Source organism: Megascapheus bottae, chromosome 12 (genome assembly GCF_031878675.1).
Source record: "Megascapheus bottae isolate mThoBot1 chromosome 12, mThoBot2.hap1, whole genome shotgun sequence".
In the NCBI taxonomy this organism is placed as follows: Eukaryota; Metazoa; Chordata; class Mammalia; order Rodentia; family Geomyidae; genus Megascapheus; species Megascapheus bottae.
Window position 1 is genome coordinate 56782015 of NC_143520.1, and position 26858 is coordinate 56808872.

The 26858-nt window shown below is 41.1% G+C and overlaps 1 protein-coding gene across 3 annotated transcripts in view; it reads left to right on the forward strand.

Moving 5' to 3' along the window:
• Nucleotides 1-26858, forward strand: part of Wdr33 (WD repeat domain 33) — a 100014-nt gene that overhangs the window by 59919 nt on the left and 13237 nt on the right. For all 3 annotated transcript variants that reach the window (XM_090343020.1, XM_090343019.1, XM_090343021.1), the window contains 9 exons: nucleotides 12260-12386; nucleotides 15469-15623; nucleotides 15704-15782; nucleotides 18277-18387; nucleotides 18842-18936; nucleotides 19479-19565; nucleotides 20496-20635; nucleotides 22840-22992; nucleotides 24224-25294. In XM_090343020.1, the coding sequence (XP_090199146.1) occupies nucleotides 12260-12386; nucleotides 15469-15623; nucleotides 15704-15782; nucleotides 18277-18387; nucleotides 18842-18936; nucleotides 19479-19565; nucleotides 20496-20635; nucleotides 22840-22992; nucleotides 24224-25294 (2018 nt within the window). The remainder of the gene's footprint in view (nucleotides 1-12259; nucleotides 12387-15468; nucleotides 15624-15703; nucleotides 15783-18276; nucleotides 18388-18841; nucleotides 18937-19478; nucleotides 19566-20495; nucleotides 20636-22839; nucleotides 22993-24223; nucleotides 25295-26858) is intronic.

Sequence of the window (26858 nt, forward strand, 5' to 3'; positions counted from 1 at the left end):
GGTAGAATGTCAGATGTTCAAGCTCCAGTACAGGGTACTCACTTCCTCCCCAAGACAAAACTATTAATAACCACTACAAATGTCACAATTTGTACATGTTTCTCTAGCAGCATTTAGTGCTTTCTGTAAATTTGCTTATGAACCTTGTTTTATGTTGTTGTTGTTGCTGCTGCTGCTTTTCACTCAAGACGTGACCACTGGGGCCTGGAGTGTGGCCTAGTGGCAGAGTGTTTGCCTGGCATGCATGAAGCCCTGGGTTCCTTAGTACCACATACACAGAAAAAGCTGATGTGGTGCTGTGGCTCAAGTTGCAGGACTCTAGCCTTTTTAAGGACTAGTCTTACTTTGTTGTCAAGATTGACCTTGTATATGGGTTCAAGTGATCCATCGGTCTCAGCCTCCTCCATCGCTGGGACTACAGGTGCTATCACTGTGCCTGGTACTATTTTTGTTTATCAGACTTCCATCAGTTTTGTAAATACTTTTTATGTTTCTCTAGTGTTTTAAGTCATGATTGTGGTTTCTATTTTTCTTCTTAGTCCCATGCTTCTATTCAGTCAGGATCCCTATAGAAGTCTTTGCTAGATGTTACTTCTTATTCATGTGTGGGACACAAATCTCTCCAATCTCAGAAAAATGACTAACTGCCTTAAGATACCATTCTTAAAGTGGAGCCATTGGAACAACACAGTCGCTGTGCAGCTGAAGAGTGTTTGGTTGTTACCTTCTTTCCCTTAATCTTTGACGATACTCTCCATCTGACTATCATTTTAAAGTTCTGGGATAATCTTCTAAGTTTAGTCATTCAACTTGCCTGAAATGGAGGTTGTGTTCATCCTCATTGTGCATAGTACTCTTGTCTGGAGTCTGACTAATTTCAGCAAAATTTATGCCTGTGGGTTTTTTTAAAAAAAAATTTATTCACATTAGGTGTTTAATTATACATTCAATGAAAGTTTTTCACTTTGATGTCAAAAGAACTTTAATTTCGTGCACTAAAAGCTTATGAACTATATGCTTTATATCAGTAAGCTACTTGACGGTTTCTTGTAAAACAGCCCTGTCAGATTTCCATTCAAATACATAGTTGGCACACCATAGAAACCATATCTGCTTATACAAGTATGTTTTAAGTAGTAATTTGGGAACACTTTTGATGCATCTATCTCTTTATATCACTGAGTTTTAAAGTTTGACACTATGTATTTCAAAATTTATTTATCAATGTGATAAACACTCCTGAGTCTTAGTTCTAATCAAATACATTCTACCATATTCCTGGTGGGTTTTTTTTCCTTCTTTTCAGAGAAACACAGTACAGACATGGTAGAGAAAGTTCCTTTTGTGTGCTCTTCCACAATTCCTTATTATTCTTTTCCATTTGTGCCTATTCCTGAATTTAGGTTCCTTATTGCCTAACAGAAAGAGTACTGAGATAGCATTTTCACTTTCTTAAATTGCTGTAATAATGAATGTGGGGGTACTCTTGACAAAAAGAAGACTCAGCATCAATTTATCCCAGATATTTATAGCATATATTACAAGACTTGAAAGCTCTCAGACGTGGAAAAAGAAATCTAATTCATCATAACCCAATTTAGTCCTTCACCAAACATCTTTACTATGGTTCTGTGTGATTTTGCTTTGAACATACTTTGTGAAAAGCCTGCGTAGACATATCTGTTCTAGAATTGAGTTTTAATCCTACAGTTTTTCTCTAATATAACCTCCTAGGTTTTGGTGATAAACATGCTAGTAATAATCACTCCTGGTTGGTACTGACTATTGGATCATGATAAGAATAATTAATAAAAACAGAAGGTAAAGTGCTGATAATCTGCACATATATTGGCCAGTGCCCAAGTTCTTCATGCTCCATATTTCTCCCAATTCTTTAGTCTTCTTGTCTTATTAATGGACCATGGCTTTGCTTACCCTGTGCCTTCAATTGATGTTACATTTATGTTTTCATAGCTGGCAGTAGCCTGGGTTTACTGTTAAATGTTTTAACACATTTTCTTGAGTGACACTTCAACTATTAATATTGTACATGATGGTACTTGAATTCTGTTTGCCTTTTCTCTTCCTGTATTAGAAAATCTTGGTACTTTTTGTAAGTTATGTATAAAAGAAAAATTTCTTAACGTTTGTTCATATAATGACCTGATCCAGGAAAAATAAAATGGGAAAATGGACATTATTTTTGACCTTCAAATAAAAGCTCATTATGCATTGGTTTTCAGACTGTTTGCCGAGCCTTTGGTCAATCTTCTGTGTTAAGGCAGGATTATTGCCTGTGTGGGGAGCAGGCATTAGGATGGATGAGGTTGTGGAAGGAGGGGTGAGGTCCTGGGAATGTACAAAGGACACAACATCTGCAGTACATTCTCACAGAAATCTCCTCTGAAAGGAAGTGTCCAAACCCACATTTGTGCTTACTGCCTTCTAGATTTCATCACACCTTTCTTCCCCCCCCCCCCTTTTTCTTTCTTTCTTTTTTTTTTGATCACTGACATTTCTGGGATGGGGAATAATGAGTGGAAAGCCTTCCCTGTCTGCAAAAGTCTAGCATGGCACTTCAACAAATGAAAACCTCAAACACCATGAAAGAATACATTATATTTATAAATTAAAAATATAACTGAATTGAGTATAACTGAAAATTAAAGTTTTCAGAGTTACATTCTGCACTTAGCTATTTAAGGCATAATTATGTTACATTTTGAAGGAGGCATCCTGTTTGGGGGTAAAATGTCTCTAAAAACCTCATTAGTCTTTTTTTAGAAGTTGATTTAGAAGACTTTGTAACTTTTTTATTTTTGAAATTTAATTTTCCAAAGTTTCATAATCCCTACAAATATTCTATCCATTTTATTCTTCCTCTCTTTGATGATTATAGAGTTTGAACACCCATCAAAGGAGCTCAATAACTATTAGTGTTAAACACACTAATTTTGAATTAATCAGTGAGTGGGCTAATACATTAACAAATATGTTAAGAAGTGACCCCGTGAAATACTTGAAATCATTGCTTATATTATGTTTGGTTTCAGTTTTAATATACAATTAATGGTTGCTTTCTACAAATAATAAGTTGAACATAACATAATTTCTGGTGTATTAGTGACCCTTCATACACAAAGCAGTATCTCCTGCCTTTGAGGGATATTGTCATTATTCATGTAGTTGCAGTCCCGAAGGATCTGTCTAAGTTAGCTAAGAATTAATGAAAAGTACCTTGGCCTCAGGCTTAACAACTTCAAATATAACCCAATGTGATTAATGTAGACCCTCTTGGGTGGATTTTTTTTTTTGGAAAATATTTGATAAATATTTTCCTTTCATATAATGATAGCATAGAACGTTAAAATTTTTTTCTGGGGCAGATACTTCAACTGCATACATTCAAATAGTGCATATGAAAGGCAGTATTTTTTTTGGGGGGGGGTCGGTCGTGGGGCTTCAACTCTGTGAACATTGTCCCTGAGCTCTTCAACTCAAGGCTATTGCTCTCTTCCTTGAGTCACAGCACAACTTCAGTTTTCTGGTGATTAAATGAAGATAAGAGTGCCTTGGTTGGCTTTGAATGGTGATCCTCATATCTCAGTCGCCTGAGTAGCTAGGATTATAGGTGTGAGCCACTATGCCCAGCTAGAAAGATTTTTTTTTAAAAGCAATGGTTTTGTTTATTGACAGTCATTTAGTCTATAAATAAAATAACTGAAATCCCAGTCTTTCTTACAGGGGTATAGACCATACCAATTCATGAACTGCTTAGTTTCAAAAATGATATTTAATATTATTTGTAGACCCTTGATCGTATGAAATGTCGTGGAAAAAGGGAGGCTTAAGGAAGAAAAAGATGCTAAGCACTGGGTGTATACCTGTAATATTAGATATTAAAAGAGGCTGAAGTCTGGAAAATGGATTCAGAGCCAGTCTGGGTAGAAATGTTTTCTAGATTCCACTCCAGAATAACCAGCAAAAAGCAGTTACCCAAGTGGGGAAGTACCATTTGATGGTATTGCCAAACTTTATTCTTAGCAAGACCCTGCTCTTCAGAATCAATCTGATTGCTTCTCAAAATAGTTCAGACAATTCTTATTTGCATCTTTTTGGTGTGTTACCCCTAAGTGTTTTTGCGAGATGAAAAACAAGTCACTAGGTACAGTCTAACCAGTTACAAATGAGCAAGTAGAGACATTTTGTAATTGAAACGAAAGGAACCATTCTGCTACTTCATTTGGATGTTAGGTTTAGTTAAAGAAAAACAGATTTGGCTCGGGAATGAAGATGGTGGGCTACCGCTAGGCTGTTAATTCAGACCTCATTATTCTCACTGGTAAGAAAAAATGCAAGCTGGATAATTTTAAAGCTAATTTGGTACTTAGTTCTAATATTGTTAAAGATAATATTGTTTTATAGTTTTTGCTGTTGTGTAACTAAGAGAATAAGAGTAAGTAAATAAAAGATATATGAGTTTAAAGAGAAAATCCTAGCTGCTCAGGATGCTGAGATCTGAAGATCATGGTTTGAAGCCAGCTTGAGTAGGAAAGTCTGAGATTCTTGATCTCATTTACCATGAAAAAAAAAATTCAGAAGTGGAGGTATGGCTCAAGTGGTAGAGCACTAGCCTTCATTAAGGGACGGTATCCATGTCTTGAGTTGAAGCTCTAGTACTGACATCAAAATTTAAAAAAATTACTTATAGCTAGTTACTATCCAATAGGACTCTTTGGATAGCCTTGTTAGTTATGGTAGCTATTACTCATATGTGACTTGACTACTTAAGATGTAACTAATAGGCTTATGGAACTAAAGCAAATTCAAATAACTACCTGGGGCCAATAGCTACTAACTATTCATTGTGTTGTGTATTTATGTTTTAAATCATTATATGAAATTTGTGATTGAGAAAAGTTAAAGTAGGAATTTCCTCTGTGTGTGTGTGTGTGTGTGTGTGTGTGTGTGTGTGTGTGTGTGTGTGTGTGTGTGTATATCTGTGTCTGTGTGTCATGGGGCTTGTCCCTGAGTTATTCAGCTCAAGGCTACCACCCTACCCTTAAGTGAAGCCCCACATCCCATTTTCTAGAGGTTAATTGAACAGTGTCTCAGGTCCTTTTGTGCCCGGGCTGGCTTTGAACCTTGATCCTCAGATCTCAGCCTCCTGAGTAGTTAGGATTACAGGTGTGAGCCACTGCGCCCGGCTAGGAATTTCTTAAATGCTGAACATTTGCCATTATACCTCCAGTCTCATGGTTATAATCTTTTTATAAGCTGCTTCTGATTTCACTTAGTAACAGCTAAGGTCCTTTGGCCTTTTCCAGGGTTCCAAGGGTCCTCCTGGTAGCCAGCTGCATGTGCCACCAACTTCTTTAATGCTCTGCCATCTCCTGAGGGTTGTAGTTGTGTTCTGTACCTTGCCTGTGGACTGCTGTGCTCCAGTAGGACACAATTTGTTTCTACAGTAGGCTTTATTAGAGTGTTGCAGGTTTGGTAAGAAGTACTTAGTCTTTCGATGGCAAGAAATTTTTAGTTCTATAAACATTCACCATATTAGCAAGATGTTCTTAATACTAAAAAATCTCATTCATGCGGTTATAAAAATGGTTACCCCTGAGTGAATTCCCCATCATTAGTAGTAATCAAGGGATACTATCTATCTCGAAATTTCATGCTTTCAGAAATGATGAAGATTAGTGTAAAAGTATTCTTAAGGATGATATTTAAAATTGATAAACCATGTGTCATTTTTTTTTCTTCCTAGAGCTGGGGACCAAAGACAGGACCTTGCACTTGCCAGACAAGCGCTCTTCCGCTGAGCCCTGTCATTTTTTTTTTTTTATCAATTTATTGTTGGCCGTTGGGCTTGGATTCAGGCCTCCATGCTGTCCTGGAGCTCTTTTGCTCAAGGCTAGTGCTCTACTACTTTGAGCCACAGTTCCACTTCCAGTTTTCTGGTGTTTAATTGAAGATAAGAGGAGGGAAATGGTGGTGGGCACCACTGGGAATGTGGTTTAGTGGTAGAGTGCTTGCCCAGTAGGCATGATGCCCCGGGTTCAATTCCTTAGTACTGCATAAACAAAAAAAGCCAGAAGTGACTCTGGCTCAAGAGATAGAGTGCTAGACGTAAGCACAAGAAGCTCAGGGACAGTTCTCAGAACCTGAATTCAAGCTCCAGGACTGTCCAATGGAGAGAGGGTGGGGTGGAGTAGGGGGTAAGACTGCCTTTCTTATCTGGGCTAGCTTTGAACTTCAATTCTCAGATCTCAGCATCCTGAGTAGCTAGGATAACAGACATGAGCCATCAGTGCTTAAGTTATATAAGATCATGTTTTTGTATATGGCTTGCCAGTTTAGAAGTATTCATGAGACTTTGCTTCAACCAAACTGACTCTGAGGTCTATCAGTGAAAACTCTTCTCTGCACTGAGAACCATCTTCTTGGGACCACAGGCAATGCTGAATTCTGTCTTGGCAAGCAAAGGTGACAACTGATTGACATTCATTCCTGTAATATCTGAATAGAGGGAAACCAAAGGCAGTTAATGTTAAAGTAGTACAAAACACAAGAGAGACAACTTTATCTAGTAAAGGAGAGTTGTGTCTTTTAAATTTGATACTTTTTTAAAATCTCTAAACCATTATGTTATTAGTCGTAATTTGTATAAAATATAGATATTTTGTAGATGTCTAGACCTGTGATTTTGACATAAACATACTATAAACAAGACACAGAAAATTCCCAACATCCGCAAATCCTGCCTTGGGTGTTTTTGTTTTTTTTTTTTTTTTTTGCCAGTCTTGGGCTTGAGCTCAGGGCTTGAGCACTGTCCTTGGACTTTCTCAAGGCTAGAGCTCTACCACTTGAGCCTCAGCACCACTTCCAGCTTTTTTCTATGTATGTGGTACCAAGGAATCGAACCCGGGTCTTCATGCATGCTAGGCAAGCACTTTAACCACTAGGCCAAACTCCCAGCCCCTGCCTTGGGTGTTTTAACAACTATATTGTATTGAATTAATGTGAGTTTATATTAGTTTTCCTAAATAATCTCTCAATTCATATTTAGTTTTGGCAGTATTCATATTTTAGTTTTGATATTATAAATAGTGCAGCAAGTATCTTTGTACATAAATTCTGAGATGTGTTTGCAGTTTAGGATAAATTTCTATTTTCTTTTTTTTCCGGTCCTGGAGCTTGAACTCAGGGCTGGGCACTGTCCTTGGCCTTTCCTCAAGGCTAGTACTCTACCACTTGAGCCACAGCACCACTTCCAGCTTTTGTATGTATGTGGTACCCGAACCTGAATCTTCATGCATGCTAGGCAAGCACTCTACCATTAGACCAAACTCCCTGCCTTAGGATAAATTTCAGCTACGGGATCACAGACTGTGTGCCTTTTAAGGTTTTGATAGAGCCAGTGCTGGTGGCTCATGCCTGTGAGCTACTGGTTACTCAAGAGGCTGACATCTGAGGACCTTGGTTCAAAACCAGCCTGAGAAGATAAATTCAAGTGGAGATAAGGTAGAGTACCAGCCTTGAGTGTGAGTTATTAATGTATTAGCACAGAATAAAAATGATTTTGATGGATATGGCCAAATAATCTCCCCATGAAGATACAGTGATATGAGAAAGTGTCTTATTCTCTCTTATTTAAATGGAGCAACACCAAGTGTATATATTGCTAAATTGGCAGTGAATGTAACCTAATGAGGTAACAGGTTCAGTGTTGTTTTCGTCCTATTTTATTTTTGTTCCAGCCTTGGGGCATTAACTTAAGGCCAGATGCTGTTCCCAAGCTTTTTTTTTGCTCAAAGCTAGCATTCTACCATATGAGCCACAGTTTCACTTCTGGATTTTTGCTAGCTAATTGGAGGTAAGAGTCTCAAAGGTTTTATTGTCTGGCTTGCTTCCAGCTGCAGTCCTCAGATATCATCTATGAGCCACCAGTGCCTGTCATTGTCTTTTGTCAGTTGTTGGGCTTGGACTCTGGACCTGGCCACTGTCCCTGAGCTCTTCAGCTACTGCCCTACCCTTCAGCCACAGCACCACTTCCAGTTTTCTAATGCTTAATTGGAGATAAGTGTCTCATGTCGCTTTGTACTCGGGCTGGCTTTGAACTACGATCCTCAGATCTCAGCCTCCTGAGTAGCTAGGTGATGTGAGCCACCTTGGCCTGGCTGGGTATCACTTTAGTAGCTGACTTTGGAGTTTCAAACTCCCCTTAGCCTCTAAGGTGTTATGTTTGTAGGTGTGTCAGACCACTGTATTAAAAACTGAACCAAGGCTTAAGGCAAGCCCAAGAGATAAAGTGCTTGCTAGCCAAGGCTTTGAGTCCAAAGGACAGCACAGAACAACAACAACAACAACAACAGCAGCAGCAGTAGCAACAACAACATACCAACCAAGAATTCATGTACAAAATACTAATTTATTTTTCCTTTCTTTTTTTGGTCATGGGAGCTTGAACTTTGTGCCTGGGCTCTGTCCTTGAGCTACCACTTTGAGCTACAGTGCCACTTCCGGTTTTCTGGCAGTTAGTTGGAGATGAGTCTCTTGGACTTTTGGCTGAGAGTCTGGCCTAGCGGTAGCGTGCTTGCCTAGTATGCATGAAGACCCAGGTTCAATTCCTCAGTACCACATACAGAAAAAAAGCCGGAAATGGTGCTGCAGCGCAAGTGGTAGAGCTTTAGCCTTGAGAAAGCCCAAGGATAATGCTCAGGCCCTGATTTCAAGCCCCAGGACCAGCAAAAAAAAAAAAAGAAAGAAAGAAAGAGTCTTGGACTTTTGTGATCAGGCTGTCTTTGAACTCAGATCCTCATATCTCAGCTTCCTGAGTAGCTTGGATTACAGGGGTGAGCCACTGGTGCCCCATTAACTTACTCTTAAAAAACTGCAGTAATACCTTAGAAGAAATATGAACAGAAGACTTTCCACATATATTTTTGTTTTCTGCTTATCAGCATTTTTGTAATTTTGTACATTTAATAGCCCTCAAAATAGATGTACTTTATGTTTCATTTATTCATTTTTAATATATCATTTCATAAGCCTTTTTCTTTATTTCTAAGGCCTTCATTTTAATTGTTCATTTAGGGTGTTTGACTAATTTTACTGCTCTTTTTTTTTTTTTTTTTTTGCCAGTCCTGGGCTCAGGGCCTGAGCACTGTCCTTGGACTTTCTCAAGGCTAGTACTCTACCACTTGAGCCTCAGCACCATTTCTGGCTTTTTTCTATGTATGTGGTACTGAGGAGTCGAACCCAGGTCTTCGTGCATGCTAGGCAAGCACTGTACCACTAGGACAAACTCCCAGCCTTTACTGCTCTTTTAAAATTTGTTTTCTGATACCATCTTTTACACATATAAACTTATTTTTTTCCTTTTCCTTTTTGTTTTGTTTTTAAAGACCAGCCTTGATGTATTATCTGGGCTGGCATTGAATTCCTGGGCACAAATGATCTTGCCTTGGGCCAAGAGTGTGGCCTAGTGGTAGAGTGCTTGCTTAGCATACATGTAGACCTGGGTTTGATTCCTCACTACCACATACACAGAAGAAGCCAGAAGTGATGCTGTGGCTCAAGTGGTAGAGCCTTGAGAAAGCCCAAGGACAGTGCTCAGGCCCTGAATTCAAACCCCAGGACTTGCACAAAACAAAACAAATGATCAAACCTTCACTTCTGGAGCAGCCGGGACTTCAGGCATATAGTAGTTACTGTACTTGGGTATTTGTAAAAGTTGGTTGTTGTTTTTTAAATCCTCTTAAATTCTGTTAGGTTAGCCCAGATGTTGGTGGTTCACACCTGCTGAGGAGGCTGAGATCTGAAGATTGTGGTTTGAAGCTAGTCCAGGCTGGAAAGTCTGTGACGCTCTTGTTTCCAGCTAAGTACAAAAAGCCAAAACTGGAGCTCTGGCTTGAGCACAAAAGCTCAGGAACAGCACCCAGGCCCAGAGTTAGTTCCCCAGGCCTCCCCCCCCCTAAAAAAATGTAGAAATATAACTAAGTGAGAAATGGAGAGTTTTCTTTTTTGTTTTTGTTTAGAATTAAAACTTTTTCTTTGTTTCTTTTAAAATTAGTATTCAACATGTCTGATTTTTTTTTTTCTTAATTAAAAATTTTTAAATTGTTACAGTGAAAGTGATGTACAAGCCAGGAGCATGGCCTAGTGGTAGAGTGCTTGCCTAGCATGCATGAAGCCCTGGGTTTGATTCCTTGGTACCACATACACAGAAAAAGCCGTACGTGGTGGTATGGCTCAAGTGTTAGAGCCCTAGCCTTGAGAAAAGCCCAAGGATAGTGCTCAGGTCCTGAGTTCAAGCCCAGGACTGGGGAAAAAAAACCCAAAAACAACAACAAAAAGATATACAGAGGGGTTACAATTATATAAGTCAGGTAATGAATACATTTCTTTTCTTTTTTGGATAATGGCAGAGCCAGTGGTATTAGTTCATTCTCGTGTCCTTGTCCCTACCCAGTGTGACTTTATTGGATGCAATGCCAAATTCTTTTTCTTTTTTCTTCAGTGGTGGGCATCCAACTCAGGGCTTCAGAGCAAGTGGTTAAAAGGCAAGTTCTTTACCACTGAGCTACCCTTCTAGCCCTAGTATATTCTTCCAGGATTATTTCATTCATTTTTGAATAAGTGTGTGTTTTGAGCAAGTATATATTTCTGCTCTTGAGTTTCCTTATGTGAGTATCCCTTTTTAGGTTATCCAATGTTAACATGAGGTACGTAAGTTTTTGCACATATATTATTAGATGCCTTCATTTGTGATTAGGGCATTATATTCTCTAAATAGTTATACAAAGGCATTTCGGTTCCATATGTCAATTTATGATTACAATATACTTTGAACCATGATTGTAAAAATCCCTATGCACATCTTTTTAGAGTCAGGGGCTTCTATGATGAAAGTGTATTTTATATTAACGCTTACAATTTTTTTTCATAAAATACAAAGTAATAGCAAATTTCCCTTTGTCTTTTCTGTTATGAGATCTCAGTTATAAAATATGTTCATTGGTAGAAGACATAAAGGAAAAGCATGGAGGAAGAATCACCAGAACACTATCTCCCAGCTTAATATTATTTCCATTTGCAGCTTTGTGCCTGAGCTTCTTGCCTTTCCGTCTGTGCAGCTGTGCACACAGTCACTTGTGGAATTGATGTTTGCCTTTTACAGTAATGGCACACCTGATGGTATTTCCAGACAGCATATTCGTAACTGGCCGCCACCGAATCAACCTATGCTGTATTATTTACAATGAAGTCATTGCATTCCTTTGAATCCAAATGACATACTACAATTATTTTTATGGTGGATTTATATCATACAGGAGGAAATTTAAAAACATAATACATCAAAACATGCTGTAGATAAACCCTTCTGTATATCCAGTATTCAACCTAGAGAAAGGGTTATGGGGTCACTAAATATGCTTGTTTTTGAGGTGCACGTCTCCCTTAGTGCTTGCTGTTAGAGCCCAGTCTTGTGTGAAGATGTCTCCCATACACATCATCTCAATGCCTTCAGGACTATCCCTTTTTTCCTGACATCTAATTCTTCTTGGAGCTGGATTCGATCCATGTCAGGGCATAGCTATTTGACATGTTGTTATTCTTTCCTTGCTTTCCATGCACATATTCTTGAAAGTCTGAATAGTATCTTTTTTTTTTCTTTTTGCTTCAGTTCTGTTAATTCTGATGTTCACATTTGTGATTTTAGTAACTTGTAGTATGTGCTATCCTGTGTGTGACTCAGGCACAGACTTGAGACAAAAGAGAAATCTAAAACACTTTCACTGTCTTCCTATCTATGAAGTTGTGATGTCTAAACCTGGATTTAGCTTTTGACTTGTACGGACTAATGACCACAAAACAGGAAAAGTGAAGTGAATGAGAAGAGTCTGGTCTAATAATGAGGATAGTTGAGATTAGCATGAGAAGCTTTCAAAACTTCATGCATTAGGGCTTGAAGATTGCAGCTTACAAGAAGCTTTGGCTTATCTTCAGCAAGTAGTGGGTTAGCTCTACTTACTTTCGGGGATTAAGGGGTGGCTTCTGACTGTTATGGTGTACAGTGGAGCATATGGGTCCAAAGACTTTCAGACATGAAGGCTGAAGAATCCTTTAGAATATTTGAATCCACAGAGCACTATTAAAAGTATTATTTAATAAGTTTTTCTGCTTTGGTTTAGAGTGGAATCTTAACTCAATGCATATGACTGATTAGGTTTTTATCCTAACTTGTTTCTGACAGGCCATGGTGCTGATGTGAAATGTGTAGACTGGCATCCAACCAAAGGGTTAGTTGTTTCAGGAAGTAAAGATAGTCAACAGCCAATCAAGTTCTGGGATCCTAAGACTGGTCAGAGTCTTGCAACACTGTAAGTGATGGGAATCCTGCCTTGTCCCTGAACAAAGGAAGCAATGCAGCCCGTGTCCTTTAAACCTCAACTTCCTCTATTCTCATGTATTCCTGAAAAAGTAGCGTAGACAATAGATGGACCTACATCAGTGGTCTTCTTATTCATTAAATATGATTTTATGTCAACATACCTAATGTAGTAAGGCTTGGTATTCTACCTAAACGGATTGGGCAGACAGGAGGATGAGGTAGACATGAATTGTTTTTTGTTTGTTTTGTTTTCCTTTTTGTTTTTGTGGGTCATGGGTCACTCAGCCTGGGTGTTGAGCTCCTCAGTTCAAGGCTATCACCGTACCCTCGAGCCAAGCCCCACTTCCCGTTTTCTAGTGGTTAATTGGAGATAAGAGTCTCAGGTCCTTTTGTGCCCAGGCTGGCTTTGGTCTGCAATCTTCAGATCTCAGCCCCTGAGTAGCTAAAATTACAGACGTGAGCCACTGTGCCCGGCTTATACATGCTCTTTCTGTTCTTGCCTCATGGGAATACCTTTTGGAACTTAGTCCATAGATAGTTAATGTGTGTACTTCTTACTAGTCACAACTCAACTTTCTTTGCCCATTTGATGTAATTATAATCATAGTGTCTGCCCCTCCCCCCTGTTTTGAGACATTTCTCTCTTCTCTCTTTTTTTTTTGATCTGACATGATATAACTGCATAGTGTAGTTTTCCATTTGAATTATTTATAAGCATTCAGTGAATGTACTCATTGAGGGGTGGCGGTGAAGGGCATATTTTAAGCTGCTGTGTCCTGGTCTAAATTGCGAAGTAAACCTCCCACAGCTCATTGGCTGGTGCAAGGTTGTCTTGTTGCATAACTTCACCAGTGTGTTAGGAATAATGTTCTTTGGAGATTGTATTGTACAGGCCTTGGGGCATGATGTCAATGAATCCTCAAACTATCCCTAAACTAATGCCCACTTTTGGTATTTCTCTTGTTTCTTTTAAATACTTTTTTGTTGTTGTTGTTGTTTCCATTTTTTAAATTTATTTTCATTTTTTTATTTGACAGTTTGAACTCAAGGCCTGCTTGTAACAGGAGTTGTAACAGGCATGCATTCAGCCCTTTTTGCTTTAATTATTTTTCCATTCGGGTCTTGAATTTATACCTGGGCTGCCTGGAGCTCCATTTTCTTATTTATGCTACCTGCACAGCTGGGATGACAGGTGTATGCCACCCCACCCAGTCTTGATTAAGATGGGAGTCTCCGGGACTTTTTGCTCCACCTGGCCTCAGATTGTGATCCTCCTGAGAAACTAAGATTATAGGCATGCACCACTCTGCCAGCCAGCCTGCCTGCCTGCCTTCCTCCCCCCTCCCCCTTTCCCTCCCTCCCTCCATCCCCTCCTTTCCTTGCTTGCTTTGAATTCAGAACCTTTTGCTTGGCTTTTTTGCTCATGGCTCAGGCATGGCATTTAAGCTGTTTCTTCAACTCAGCTTTTTTTTTTTTCTCCTTTTTTTTTTGACTATCATGGGGTTTGAACTCATGACCTGGGAGCTGTGTCTGAGCTCTTTTTACTCTACCACTATAAGCCACAATGCCATATTTTCTGGTGGTTAATTGGCCATAAGGGCTTCACAGACTTTCCTGCCCTGGCTGGCTTTGAACTGCAATCCTCATATCTCAGCCTCCTGAGTAGTTAGGATTTCAGGTGTGAGGCATTAATGCCTAGCCCAGAACACGTTTTTTGTTTTGTTTTTTGGCCAGGCCTCAGGCTTGAATTGAGGGCCTGGCCACTGTTCCAGAGCTTCATTTGCTCAAGTCTAGCACTCTACCACTTGAGCCACAGCGCCACTTCTTGCTTCATCTGTTTATGTGGTACCGAGGAATTGAATCCTAGGCAAACACTCTACCACTAAGCCACATTCCCAGTCTTCAGCTCAGCTTGCTTTCTTCTTCTTCTTTTTTTTTTTGGTGGGTCAAGGGGCTTGAACTCTGCCTGGACACTGTCCCTGAGCGCTTCAGCTCAAACCTACCGCCCTACCCTTGAGCCAAGCCCTGCTTCCTGTATTCTGGAGTTTAATTGGAGATACAAGTCTCAGGTCCTTTTGTGCCCAGGCTGGCTTTGAACCTTGATCCTCAGATCTCAGCCTCCTGAGTAGCTCGGATTACTGGTGTGAGCCACAGCACCCACCTCAGCTCAGCTTTTTGCTGACTGTTTTGGAAGCAATGTTTCAGAACATTTTCTGCTTGGGCTGGCTTTAACTGAAATTCGCTAGATCTCAGCTTCCTGAGTAAGTAGGATTATAGGTGTAAGTCACTGGCACCTAACTTTATCTTCGTGAGAAATATCATTGGATTAGAGTCTAATAAATAGACTGTTGAATGCTTCTACCTACTTTCTGTGCTTCACAGATAAACTTTTCTGGCAGAATCTGCTTCTATTTTTCCAGATAGAGCAATGCTTAGGTAAAAGTTATTATTATTTATTTTTACTTTTGCCAGTCCTGGGTCTTGATCTCAGGGCCTGAGGACTGTTCTTGGGCTTTTCCCTCAAGGGTAATGTACTACCACTTGAGCCACAGCACCACTTCTGTTTTTTTTCTACGTATGTGGTACCGAGGAATGGAACCTGGGTATTCGTGCATACTATGCAAGCACCGTACCACTAGGCCAAACTCCCGGACCCTAGATTGTTTTTATTTTGTGATCAGGAGTTTTACTCAGGGCTTCCTGTTTGCTCCCACTTCCTTCCCCAGTCTTGGGGCTTGAACTCTGGGCCTGGGCAATGTCCTTGGACTTCTTTTGCTCATGGCTAGCATTCTGCGCCTTGAGTCACAGCACCACTTTTGGCCTTTCTGTTTATGTGGTACTGAGGAATTGAACCTGTGGCTTCATGCTAGGCAAGCACTCTACCACTAAGCCACATTCCCAGTCCTCAAATGTATTTGTAAGTATGATCCTGTAATGTAAGTTAAATGTTTTATTCTAGACCACATTTTTTGCTACTATCTTAACCTATGTGCTTTTTAACAAAATTTATTGTATTTCTTAATGTTTTTGTAGGATTTTGACCAATTGTTTTCTTGGTACTTTGCTTCTAGTCATGCCCATAAAAACACAGTAATGGAAGTTAAATTAAACCTAAATGGCAATTGGCTGCTCACAGCATCACGTGACCACCTCTGTAAACTATTTGATATCCGAAACCTGAAAGAAGAGCTCCAAGTATTTCGAGGTCATAAGAAAGAAGCCACAGGTCAGTGGCTGTGATATGCTTCTTATTTTGTTGACTTTACCTCTTTTTCAGATCCTACTAAATTTTTTTTTTTTCCTTAGCGGTAGCCTGGCATCCAGTTCATGAAGGACTTTTCGCCAGTGGAGGATCTGATGGTTCTTTGTTATTTTGGCATGTGGGGTATGTAACTTTTATGATGTAAAGGAGTCATGTATATACACACAGATTATAACAGAGGTGTTTCATCTCTGCTCTGTACTGTTTGGGCTGCCAGCTACCTGTGGTTGGCACTAGAATGAGTGAAGTCCTGCCTCCGGTAGGGATGGTCTTTGAAAGCATCTCCATGTTCCCCCTCTACGAGGCTGTACCTCCCCAAGCATGGCTACTGTGTCCCCCCGGGAGCTTTTGAAGAAAGATGGTGCAACTCTTTTTCTGCTTGGGTAAAGCTGTTTGCTCTATTCTGACCTAGCTTCCAAGTCCCTCAGTGTGACTTAGGCATATTCTGGTGACCCAGAATATGAATCTTAGATATAGTATATTTCAAGAAGGGAGCCTCTGACTATATACAACCATGATAATGTCTTGTATTTTTTTTCTGAGTGGTAGTAGTCCTTTTTTTTTTTTTTTTTTTTTTGCTAGTCCTGGGGTTTGAACTCAGGGCCTGAATGCTATCCTTGGGCTTTCCTGAAGGCTAGTGCTCTACCACTTGAGCCACAGTACCACTTCCGGCTTTTTTATTTCTATGTATGTGTCACCGAGGAATGGGACCCAGGGCTTCGTGCACGCTAGGCAAGCCTTGAGTGGTAATAGTCCTTTTTTAGAGAATGTCTGCAGCTCTCAATTCTTTATATTCCATTTGGGATAGAAAACAAGGTACTTGCATTTTTGGATGCAAAGGACATTGAGAGAAAAAAATAGATTTTCTAGTTTATTTTTTTTATTAATTAATTATATTTTGTGTGTGAGTGTGTGTGTATGTGTGGGTTATGGGGCTTGAACTTGGCCTGGGCACTGTCCCTGAGCTCTTCAGCTCAAGGCTACCTTCCTACCCTGGAGCCAAGCCCCTCTTCTCATTTTTTAGAGGTTAATTGGAGATAAGAGTCTCAGGTTCTTTTGTGCCCAGGCTGGCTTTGAACCTCAATCATCAGATCTCAGCCTCCTGAGCTGCTAGGATTACAGGCATGAGCCACTACCCCCAGCTCAGATTTTCTAGTTCTTAGCAGTGAAATGATATTTTTTGGGGGGTGGAGGCAGTCCTGGGGGTTGAACTCGGGCCTGGCAATTGTCCCTGAGCTTCTTGTGCTCAAGGCTAGCACTCTACCACTTCTGGCTTTTCTGTTTATATGGTACTGAGGAATTGAACCCAGGGCCTTTTGCATGCTAGGCATGCACCTTACCACTAAGCCACATTCTCAACCTTGAATCAATTCTTTGGTCTTTTATAGCTTTTTTTTTTTTCCCCTCAGAGCTGAGGACCAAACTCAGGGTGTTGCACTTGCCAGGCAATGGCTCTTTCGCTGAGCTAAATTCCCAACCCCTGAATCAATTTTTTATTAGCTCTATCACTTGAGCCTCGGTACCACTTCCGGCTTTTTGCTATGTATGTGGGGTACAGAGGAATTGAACCCGGGTCTTCGTGCATGCTAGGCAAGCACTATACCACTAGGCCAAACTCCTGGTCCCTCATTGTGATATTTCTATACATACATACATAATGTATTATGATCCAATTCATTCCTGCTTACTGGTAAAATTATTCTTTTTTTCTTTTTTTCTTTTTTAATTTTTTTTTATTGTAATTAGTAAAAGGGTTACATGATATTTGCCAGATAGAAGGTGCATTAATTCACATACATTGATACCCTTTCACATGTCTTGGTATCCATTTCCCTCCCCCCCACCCCCCACCCGTCTTGGTTTTCCCCCCTTCCCTATCAAATTTCAAATATCCAAATACAAATAAATTCAATATATCAGATAACAAAGTGAGATACTATACCAATATGAGATAACCAAGGGACAGCAAAGGAGATGAGAGACAACATAGTACATTAAGGACAACAATCATTCGTTATATGGCTTTTGTTTCAATATCCTGGAGGTCCTTTCAATTAGCTTCACATTATATGTCCTTATGTATCAAGATTTTGCTCTATTGCAGATCTCTGCTAGTAGAGCCCAAGGTTTCTACTGATTATGACAAATGAGGGAAACCATTGAGCCTAAGTTCCTTTGAGTCTGGCTTACTTCACTTAATATGATTTTTTCTAAGTCTTTCCATTTCCTAACAAATGGGGCGATGCCATTCTTTCTGACAGCAACAAATTATTCTTTTTTTCATATATTTTTTATTGTAATTAATAGAAGGGTTACATGATATTTGCCAGATAGAAGGTGCATTAATTCACATACATTGATACCCTTCCACATGTCTTGGTCCCCATTACCCTCCCTCCCCACCCCCCGCAAAATTATTCTTGAAGCAATTTTCTCTGATCTATGAATGAAAAAATGATTCATGATAATGAATCAGGACCATGGAACCTGTGGAATTAATTTAATTCAAAGTAATAGATGCTGATCATGGTGTCTTAAGGCTTACATGTTTGATTGTTGTTACTGTTGCTGTGTGTTTTAAAACTTCTGTGACACAGAGTCTTTGGTGCCATTGCAGGGTGGAGAAGGAGGTGGGTGGGATGGAGATGGCCCATGAAGGAATGATTTGGAGTCTGGCCTGGCATCCTCTTGGACACATCCTCTGCTCAGGCTCAAATGACCACACCAGGTAAGCTCTGTACTGAGCACAAGGAGTTGCTGTGTGGGGGCATACACACACATATGCATACGCAGATGCATGCGCGCACGCACACACACACACACACACACACACACACACACACACACACACTTTTACTGGTCAATATATTGTTTTATTTTAATTAATTAATTAATAGTGCTAGGCCAGCACTCTACCACTAGCCCCAACCCCTAACCATACCACTTTTAAAAAGATCTGTTTAGTAAAAAATGCTTACATTGTCATAAGGCCATTGTTTCTTGACCTTGGTTATTTGAATTTTGCTCTCTCTGATTTTAGAAAATCCATGAATGCATTTTAAATATTTGGAAGAAAGGCACTGTAAAAATTTGATGTGTTTACCCATGTACTGGTTAGTTCTGATAGGTGCCCAGAAAATACTAAAACTGCCCCCTTTCACCTCTGTTACTTTTATTGACAGCAAATTTTGGACTCGAAACCGACCAGGTGATAAAATGCGAGATCGATATAATCTAAACCTGTTACCTGGAATGTCTGAAGATGGAGTAGAATATGGTGAGGTTTCATATTTTCCTTTTTTGTTGTTTGTTTTTTGCCAGACCTGGTTCATGGACTCAGGGTCTGAGCATTGTCTTTGTACTTTCTTAAGGCTAGAGCCCTACCACTTGAGCCATTGCACCACTTCCAGCTTTTGTCTATATATGTGATACTGAAGAATCGAACCGGGGTCTTTGTGCATGCTAGGCAAGCAATCTACCACTAGGCCAAACTCCCGGCCCCTATTTGCCCTTCTTTGAAATTCGATATTATAGTCCACAAGTATTATTATTAAAGGTTTATAAAACTAATTATGGACTGGTAATGTAGTTCAGTATTACAATGCTTGTGTAGTATGTTTAAGGCCTGGTTTTAGTTCTTAGCACCAAATGAAGAAGTACAATAAAGTAGAAGAAAACAATAATGCTAATTTTGTCATTTAAAGGTATATAAGTCACCAGTGATATCATTCAGTTTTATTAAGTGTTAATTTTTCCGTTACTACATCATACCAATTAACATCATTCTCATTATTGATAATAATATGTTGTTACTTTTAGACGACCTTGAACCTAACAGCCTGGCAGTAATTCCAGGAATGGGAATTCCAGAACAACTAAAATTAGCCATGGAACAAGAACAGCTGGGTAAGAGAAGGCACATTAAACCTTCTTTTTCTTCTTCTGTGCATCATGGGGTTTGAGCTTAGGTTCTAGACTCTGTTCATGAACTTTTTCGCTGAAAGCTAGCACTCTACTACTTTGAGCCACAGTGCCCCTTCCAGTTTTCTGGTGGTTAATTGGAAATAAAGACTCCTCCTTGAGCTGGCTTTGAACCGTGATCCTCAGATTGCAGCGTCTTGACTAGCTAAGATTATAGGTGTGAGCCAGTAGCAACCAGCTGCCTTTCATTTTCAGAATTTTTTTTATTGCCAGTCTTGGGGCTTGAACTCAGGATCTCAGCTTGGGTTTTCTTAAGGCTAGAGCTCTACCATTTGAGCCACAGCAACACTTCTAGCTTTTTCTGTGTATGTGGTACCAAGGAATCAAACCCAGGGCTTCATGCATGCTAGGGGAACATTCTACCACTAGGCTATGCTTCCAGCCCTCATTTTCATAATTGTTTGTTTATTTTTTGGGTGGCATTCTTGGGGCTTGATTTCAGGATCTAAGCACTGTCACTGAGCTTTTTTGTTTAATGTTAAAGCTCTGCCACTTGAGCCACACATGTACTTCTGGCTTTTGGTAATTAATGGAGTTAAAACCTCATAAATGTTCCTGCCTGGAGTGGCTTTAAATTACGAGCCTTAGATCTCCACCTCCTGAATAGCTAGAATTACAGGCATGAGCACCCAGCTGTTTTCATAATAATTTTGTGGATCTTATTTTCATGGCAAATTTGCTTTTATTCCTTCTTTGATAAATTACATCAATGCTAATGTGATACATGTTGAGCAGTGTTGGCGGAAATGATATAAACAGCATGTAATATTTAAAAATGTATTCTAAAAATGTTCCTTGATCAATCAAGTGGCCTATTTTATGTACAAGACTAAGGAGCTTTTTATCTGATTACAGGGAAAGATGAATCAAATGAAATTGAAATGACAATTCCTGGTTTAGATTGGGGAATGGAGGAAGTAATGCAAAAGGACCAGAAAAAAGTACCTCAGAAGAAAGTTCCTTATGCAAAACCTATTCCTGCTCAGTTCCAGCAGGTAGGTAACTAGACATGAGCCCCACTTTATCCTTGTACTGAGAGACTGGAGTTATTCAGAAATAGATGTCTCTTGGATCATCCCATCTGTTGGTGGCTGTTTTATGCTTATAGATTCTTTTGGAGCCTCCTTCCATATTCATATGCTCTTTGGTGTAGTTTCCATCTGCTGCCTTGCTTTTATATTGAGCTTGCCCTGAATTTTGTGTGTATCTTTATTATCTTCATCTGCTTAATATCATATAAGTCGTCAGAGAAGAAAAAGAGTCACAGAACAGAGAAGACTGTCTTTGCGATTCTTTTTCTGATTTTGCTTTATCTTCTCAACACAAGTTGCCTTTTGACAACCTAGGGCTTGAATTGTGGAGTGGTTTTTGCTAAAAGCTAGCACTCTACCACTTGAACCACATATCCACTTTCTGGCTTTTTGGTGGTTAATTGGAGGTAAGAATCTCATGGACTTTCCTACCTAGACTAGCTTTGTACTGTGATCCTCAGCTCTCAGCCTCTGCAGTAGCTAGATTTGACCCACTGGTACCCGACTAAGAAGCCTTTTTTTTTTTTTTTAACCAGTCCTGGGCTTGAGCTCAGGGTCTGAGCACTGTCCTTGGACTTTCTCAAGGCTAGAGCTCTACCGCTTGAGTCTCAGCATCACTTCAGGCTTTTTTCTATGTATGTGGTACTGAGGAATCGAAGCCGGTTCTTCATGCATGCTAGGCAAGCACTGTACCACTAGGCCAAACTCCTGGCCCCTGAGATGCCTTTTTTGAAGAGGATAGGAGATAGGCAGCTTTTCCCTCCCTTCTTTCCTTCCTTCCTTCTTTCCTTCCTTCCTTCTTTCCTTCCTTCCTTCCCTTCCTTCCTTCCTTCCTCCCTCCCTCCCTTCCTTCCTTCCTTCCTTCCTTCCTTCCTTCCTTCCTTCCTTCCTTCCTTCCTTCCTTTCTTTCTTTCTTTCTCTCTCTCTCTCTCTCTCTCTCTCTCTCTCTCTCTCTCTCTCTCTCTCTCTCTCTCTCTCTTTCTCTCTTTCTCTCTTTCTCTCTTTCTCTCTTTCTCTCTTTCTCTCTTTCTCTCTTCTTTCTTTCTTTCTTTCTTTCTTTCTTTCTTTCTTTCTTTCTTTCTTTCTTTCTTTCTTTCTTTCTTTCTTTCTGTTGGTTGTGTGGCTTGAGCTCTGGGCCTGGGCATTGTCCTGGAGCTCTGCAGCTCAAGGCTACTGCCCTACCCCTTGAGCTATAGCACAGCTTCCAGTTTCCTGGTGGTTAATTGGAGCTAAGAGTCTCATGGAGTTTTTAGTGCCTGGGCTGGCCTTGATCTGCAATCCTCAAATCTCAGCCTCCTGAGTAGCTAAAATTACAGACATGAGCCACCGTGCCCAGCTTGCTTTCTTTTTTCTTTTTTCTTTTCTTTGCCAGTCCTGGGCTTGAGTCAGGGCCTGAGCACTGTCCTTGGACTTTCTCAAGGCTAGAGCTCTACCACTTGAGCCTCAGCACCAGTTCTGGCTTTTTTTTTCTATGTATGTGGTACCAAGGAATCAAACCTCGGTCTTCATGCATGCTAGGCAAGCACTCTACCACTAGGCCAAGCTCCCGGCCCCTGCTTTCTTAATAATATGCAATATGTTGCAAAGTTAGTCCCCCTTCTGACATTGTGCCAAAATACCTGAGAGAATCACATGAAAAGAAGGAAAGGTTTGTTGCTTGCATTGTTGCTTTGCTTCTTTGGCAAGGCAGAACATCCTGGTGGGAAGTGTATGATAGAATAAAGTTGCTCACTTTCTGGCAGCTAGGAGCAGAGAGGGCAGCAGGACTAGGTTCAAGTCAGTGTTCCCTCTGACCTACTTACCCCCAGAAGGCCTTTGAATCCTAATGTTTCCACTGCCTTCCATTGGCACTATCAGCTATCGATGACGTTTTAACACATGAGCTTCTAGGGGACAGATTCTCCTCTATCCTCTTGTTGCAAGGAATAAGCCTTTGGGCTGTGAATGTGGCTTAGAGGTAGAGTGCTTGCCTAACATGAATGAAGCCCTCGGTTCCACATGCATGAAAAAAGAAAAAAAAAAGAAAGGGAGAATAGGCCTTGGAAGTAAAGACAGGCAGGTTGGATGGAGCAGATGACATTTTGAGGGTTTTTTTTCCCCTTTTTTTGTAGCTGATTGTTACAATTTTCATGCTTGGAATATATTTTAATTTTATCTTTTTTTTTCAGGCTTGGATGCAAAATAAAGTTCCAATTCCTGCTCCAAATGAGGTTCTGAATGACAGGAAAGAGGACATTAAATTGGAAGAGAAGAAGAAAACGCAAGCAGAAATTGAGCAAGAAATGGCTACACTGCAGTACACTAATCCACAGCTTTTGGAGGTGTGTCACAAAGAATGAAAAGTGAACATGGCTTGGTAGATTAGGCTGAGTAGGTAGAATGGTTTTCTCACCCTGTCAAGAAAGCAGTGATAACTTTTTTTTTTTAACTTATGCTCTTAAGGAAAAGGGAAGAGGACATCAGGTAGTTCTGATGAGCAACACCTTTTCTTACTATGTAAAGAAGTTAGTTTCATAAATAACCTGTTCTTAGAATTTTAAAACCACATCCTTGGAACCCTAAGTAGAGCTAATTAAGTATGCATTTTTTTAGTCAAAAACAGAAAGCCAAGTTAAGACAGTGACATCTGTGTATCTGTGGCCTCACCTGCTGTGCAGGCTGCTGCAGGGTGACTTCTTGAGCCCAGGAATTCAGGATCAGCCTGGACAATAGGCTCATTTGATTTCAACCCAAAGTAAGGGTTATGTAGTGTTTCGCACTTGGAATCCCATCTGCTTGAAAGGCTGAAATAGGATGATTATGGTCAAGGCAACCAGACAACAGTGAAAGACCTATTCGATAAACAAGTGAAAGCAAAGGAATGGAACATGGCACAAGTGGAGAGAATTTAAGCCTCTACTTCAACCCTTACCACTACAAAATAAATTAAACTAAACAACAAACAAACCAAACAAAAAACTAGCCAGGCACTGATGGCTCATGTCTATAATCTTTGCTACTTAGGGTGCTAAAATCTGAGCATTGTGCTTCAGAGCCAGCTTGGGCAGACATATCAGAGAGATTCTAGTTAATCAGCAATCAGTTAATCAGCAAAATGCTAGAGGCTGAGGTGTGGTTCAAGTGGTAGAGCACTAGCTGTAAGTGAAAACAAGAGCTTGAGGTTCTGAATTCAAGCTTCTGTATGGGCACTCCCCCTCCCCCTGCATTTATAGGTATTTATATGTATCATATATAGCAAAACAAAAGTGAAGAACAAAAAGTAGTATTAGCAATATTGCCATCTTCAAGGGCTCTAGATTGTTTTTTGTCGGTCATGGGACTTGAATTCTGGGGCTGGGCACTGCCCCTGAGCTCTTCAACTCAAGGCTACTGCCCTACCCCTTGAGCCACAGAACCACTTCCAGATTGTCTCAAAGACTTTAGTGCCCCAGCTGGCTTTGAATCTCGATCCTGAGATCTCAGCCTTCTGAGTAGCTAGGATTATAAATGTGAGCCCGGCAAGGGCTCTAGATTCTTTAGCATACTCATTTTGTTTTCTTTCTGTCTTTCCAGCAACTGAAAATTGAAAGACTCGCACAGAAACAGGCTGAGCAGATTCAGCCTCCTCCCTCGTCTGGCACCCCGCTCCTCGGACCCCAGCCCTTTCCTGGACAAGGCCCAATGTCTCAGATTCCTCAAGGTTTTCAGCAGCCCCATCCGTCTCAGCAGATACCAATGAACATGGCACAAATGGGGCCTCCCGGCCCGCAGGGACAGTTTAGACCCTCTGGACCCCAGGGACAAATGGGACCACAAGGTCCTCCACTGCACCAGGGAGGTGGGGGGCCACAAGGATTCATGGGACCACAGGGGCCTCAGGGCCCACCCCAGGGGCTGCCACGGCCTCAGGATATGCATGGACCCCAGGGAATGCAGAGGCACCCCGGACCTCATGGCCCTTTGGGACCTCAAGGGCCACCTGGACCGCAGGGTGGTGCTGGTCCTCAGGGCCCTATGGGCCCTCAGGGTCACATAGGCCCCCAGGGTCCACCTGGTCCCCAAGGCCACTTGGGCCCACAGGGGCCTCCTGGTACTCAAGGACTGCAGGGACCACCTGGTCCCAGAGGCATGCAAGGACCTCCTCACCCTCATGGGATACAAGGTGGACCAGGGTCTCAGGGGATCCAAGGCCCTGTGTCTCAAGGACCTCTGATGGGTTTGAATCCAAGAGGAATGCAGGGGCCCCCAGGACCCCGGGAAAATCAAGGTCCTGCTCCTCAAGGCATGATGATGGGCCACCCACCTCAAGAGATGAGAGGACCGCACCCGCCAAGTGGACTGCTGGGACACGGCCCTCAGGAAATGAGAGGTCCTCAGGAGATGCGAGGCCTGCAGGGGCCCCCACCGCAGGGGTCAATGTTGGGTCCTCCCCAGGAGCTAAGGGGACCTCCTGGCTCACAAGGACAGCAGGGGCCACCCCAGGGCTCCATGGGCCCGCCACCCCAGGGCGGCATGCAAGGGCCCTCTGGACCTCAGGGACAGCAGAACCCAGCAAGGGGGCCACACCCACCACAAGGGCCAATGCCATTCCAGCAGCAGAAAACACCTCTGCTGGGTGATGGACCCCGCGCCCCCTTCAATCAGGTATTATGCATTTCCTGCCTTTGACACATTGGGAAAACACACACACTGAGGAATTGGAAAGGAGTCACAGCTCGATGTAGCTGTTTCTCAAGTAGTGATGATGATCTAAGCTAATGGCATCCCAGCTTGAAGAAATGAATAAGATTGAAGAGAGTTAGGTTGTACCATCATGAAGGGGATTTCAATGTTAGTCTTTACTTCTCTTATCATCATCATCTTGACTGATGTTCTTCCAGAAAAGATAAGTTCTTAATCAAATATAGTTTAAAATTGTTCCAGAGTTAGACTGGCCAAGTGATAGAGCACCCACCTAAGCAATCACTAGTACTTGAGTTGAAATCCTAGTACTTCTATAAAAGAAAGCAAACAAAAAGCAGAAAAGAAACAATTGTCCTAAGGCTCCAAGAGTCCTGTTTCCTTGAACAAGGGCCCTGTGGTTCTGAGACTGTCATGCTTCCATTTTGAGGCCCTTTTATCTGGTGTTAACAGGGGATTTCCCACCAGCCTGCCACCAGCCTGTTTGTTGGCTTTGCTTTTAAAAGTAGTATAAGGTATTTAATCCTCAATATATTGGAGACTGCCCCTCACTATTTTCATTTCAGTGAGTGAGTGAGCGAGCAAGCTAGCTAACATTGGCTCTCTAGGTGAGCTGAGAATGGCAGTGGTTACACATACTGATGAAGAAAGCAATTTATTCTGGTTTATCTTTCCTTTTGGAAATTGATGGCACCTAGGACGTCACACATTCTAGGCAAGCCCTCTACCACTGAGCTACACCCCAGCACTGTTCTGTTTTTCAAACCATAAATGGGACTCTAATCAAAAATCACTGAAGCTATAAGCTAAAAACAATAGCCTTGTATTTTTCAGTGGATCTCCCACAAATTAAAACTGTCAGAGGCTGGGAGTGTGGCCTAGTGGTAGAGTGCTTGCCTAGCATGTATGAAGATCCAGGTTTGATTCCTTGGTACCACATACATAGAAAAAAAGACAGAAGTAGTGCAGTGGCTCAAGTGGTAGAGTGCTAGCCTTGAGAAAGCCCAAGGATAGTGCCCAGGCCCTGCATTCAAGCCCCGGGACTGGCCAAAAAAAAAAAAAAAAGAATTTATAAACATGTCACAGACAGGAGTACAATAAGTCTACAGTACTAAGACAATTCATTTTGTGTTTTTATTGTGTGATGTAGTAAAAGATACTACATGTGAGAAGCATGGTTCTAAAATTGTAGTTGCCTCATAAGAGTCTGAAATCCGATGCACTAGACACAGGTGCTCATGCCCACAATCCCAAGTACTGGGCAAAGGCTACAGTTCAAGGTCTGCCCAGGCAAAGAGGTATCATAATCTTGTCTACATTAATAAGCCAGGCATGGTGGATATACCTGTTATCCTTGGTATCTTGTGGGAGGCCATAGGTAAAAGGATGAAGATCTGAGGCTAACTCTGAGCAAAACGATGAGATTCTTACTGGGGGGAAAAATAATAAGAAAAGGCTGGACACATTGCTGAAGTGGTACAGGGCTTGTCTGGCAAGCTTGAGGGCCTGAAGGTATCTTAGTGTTCTT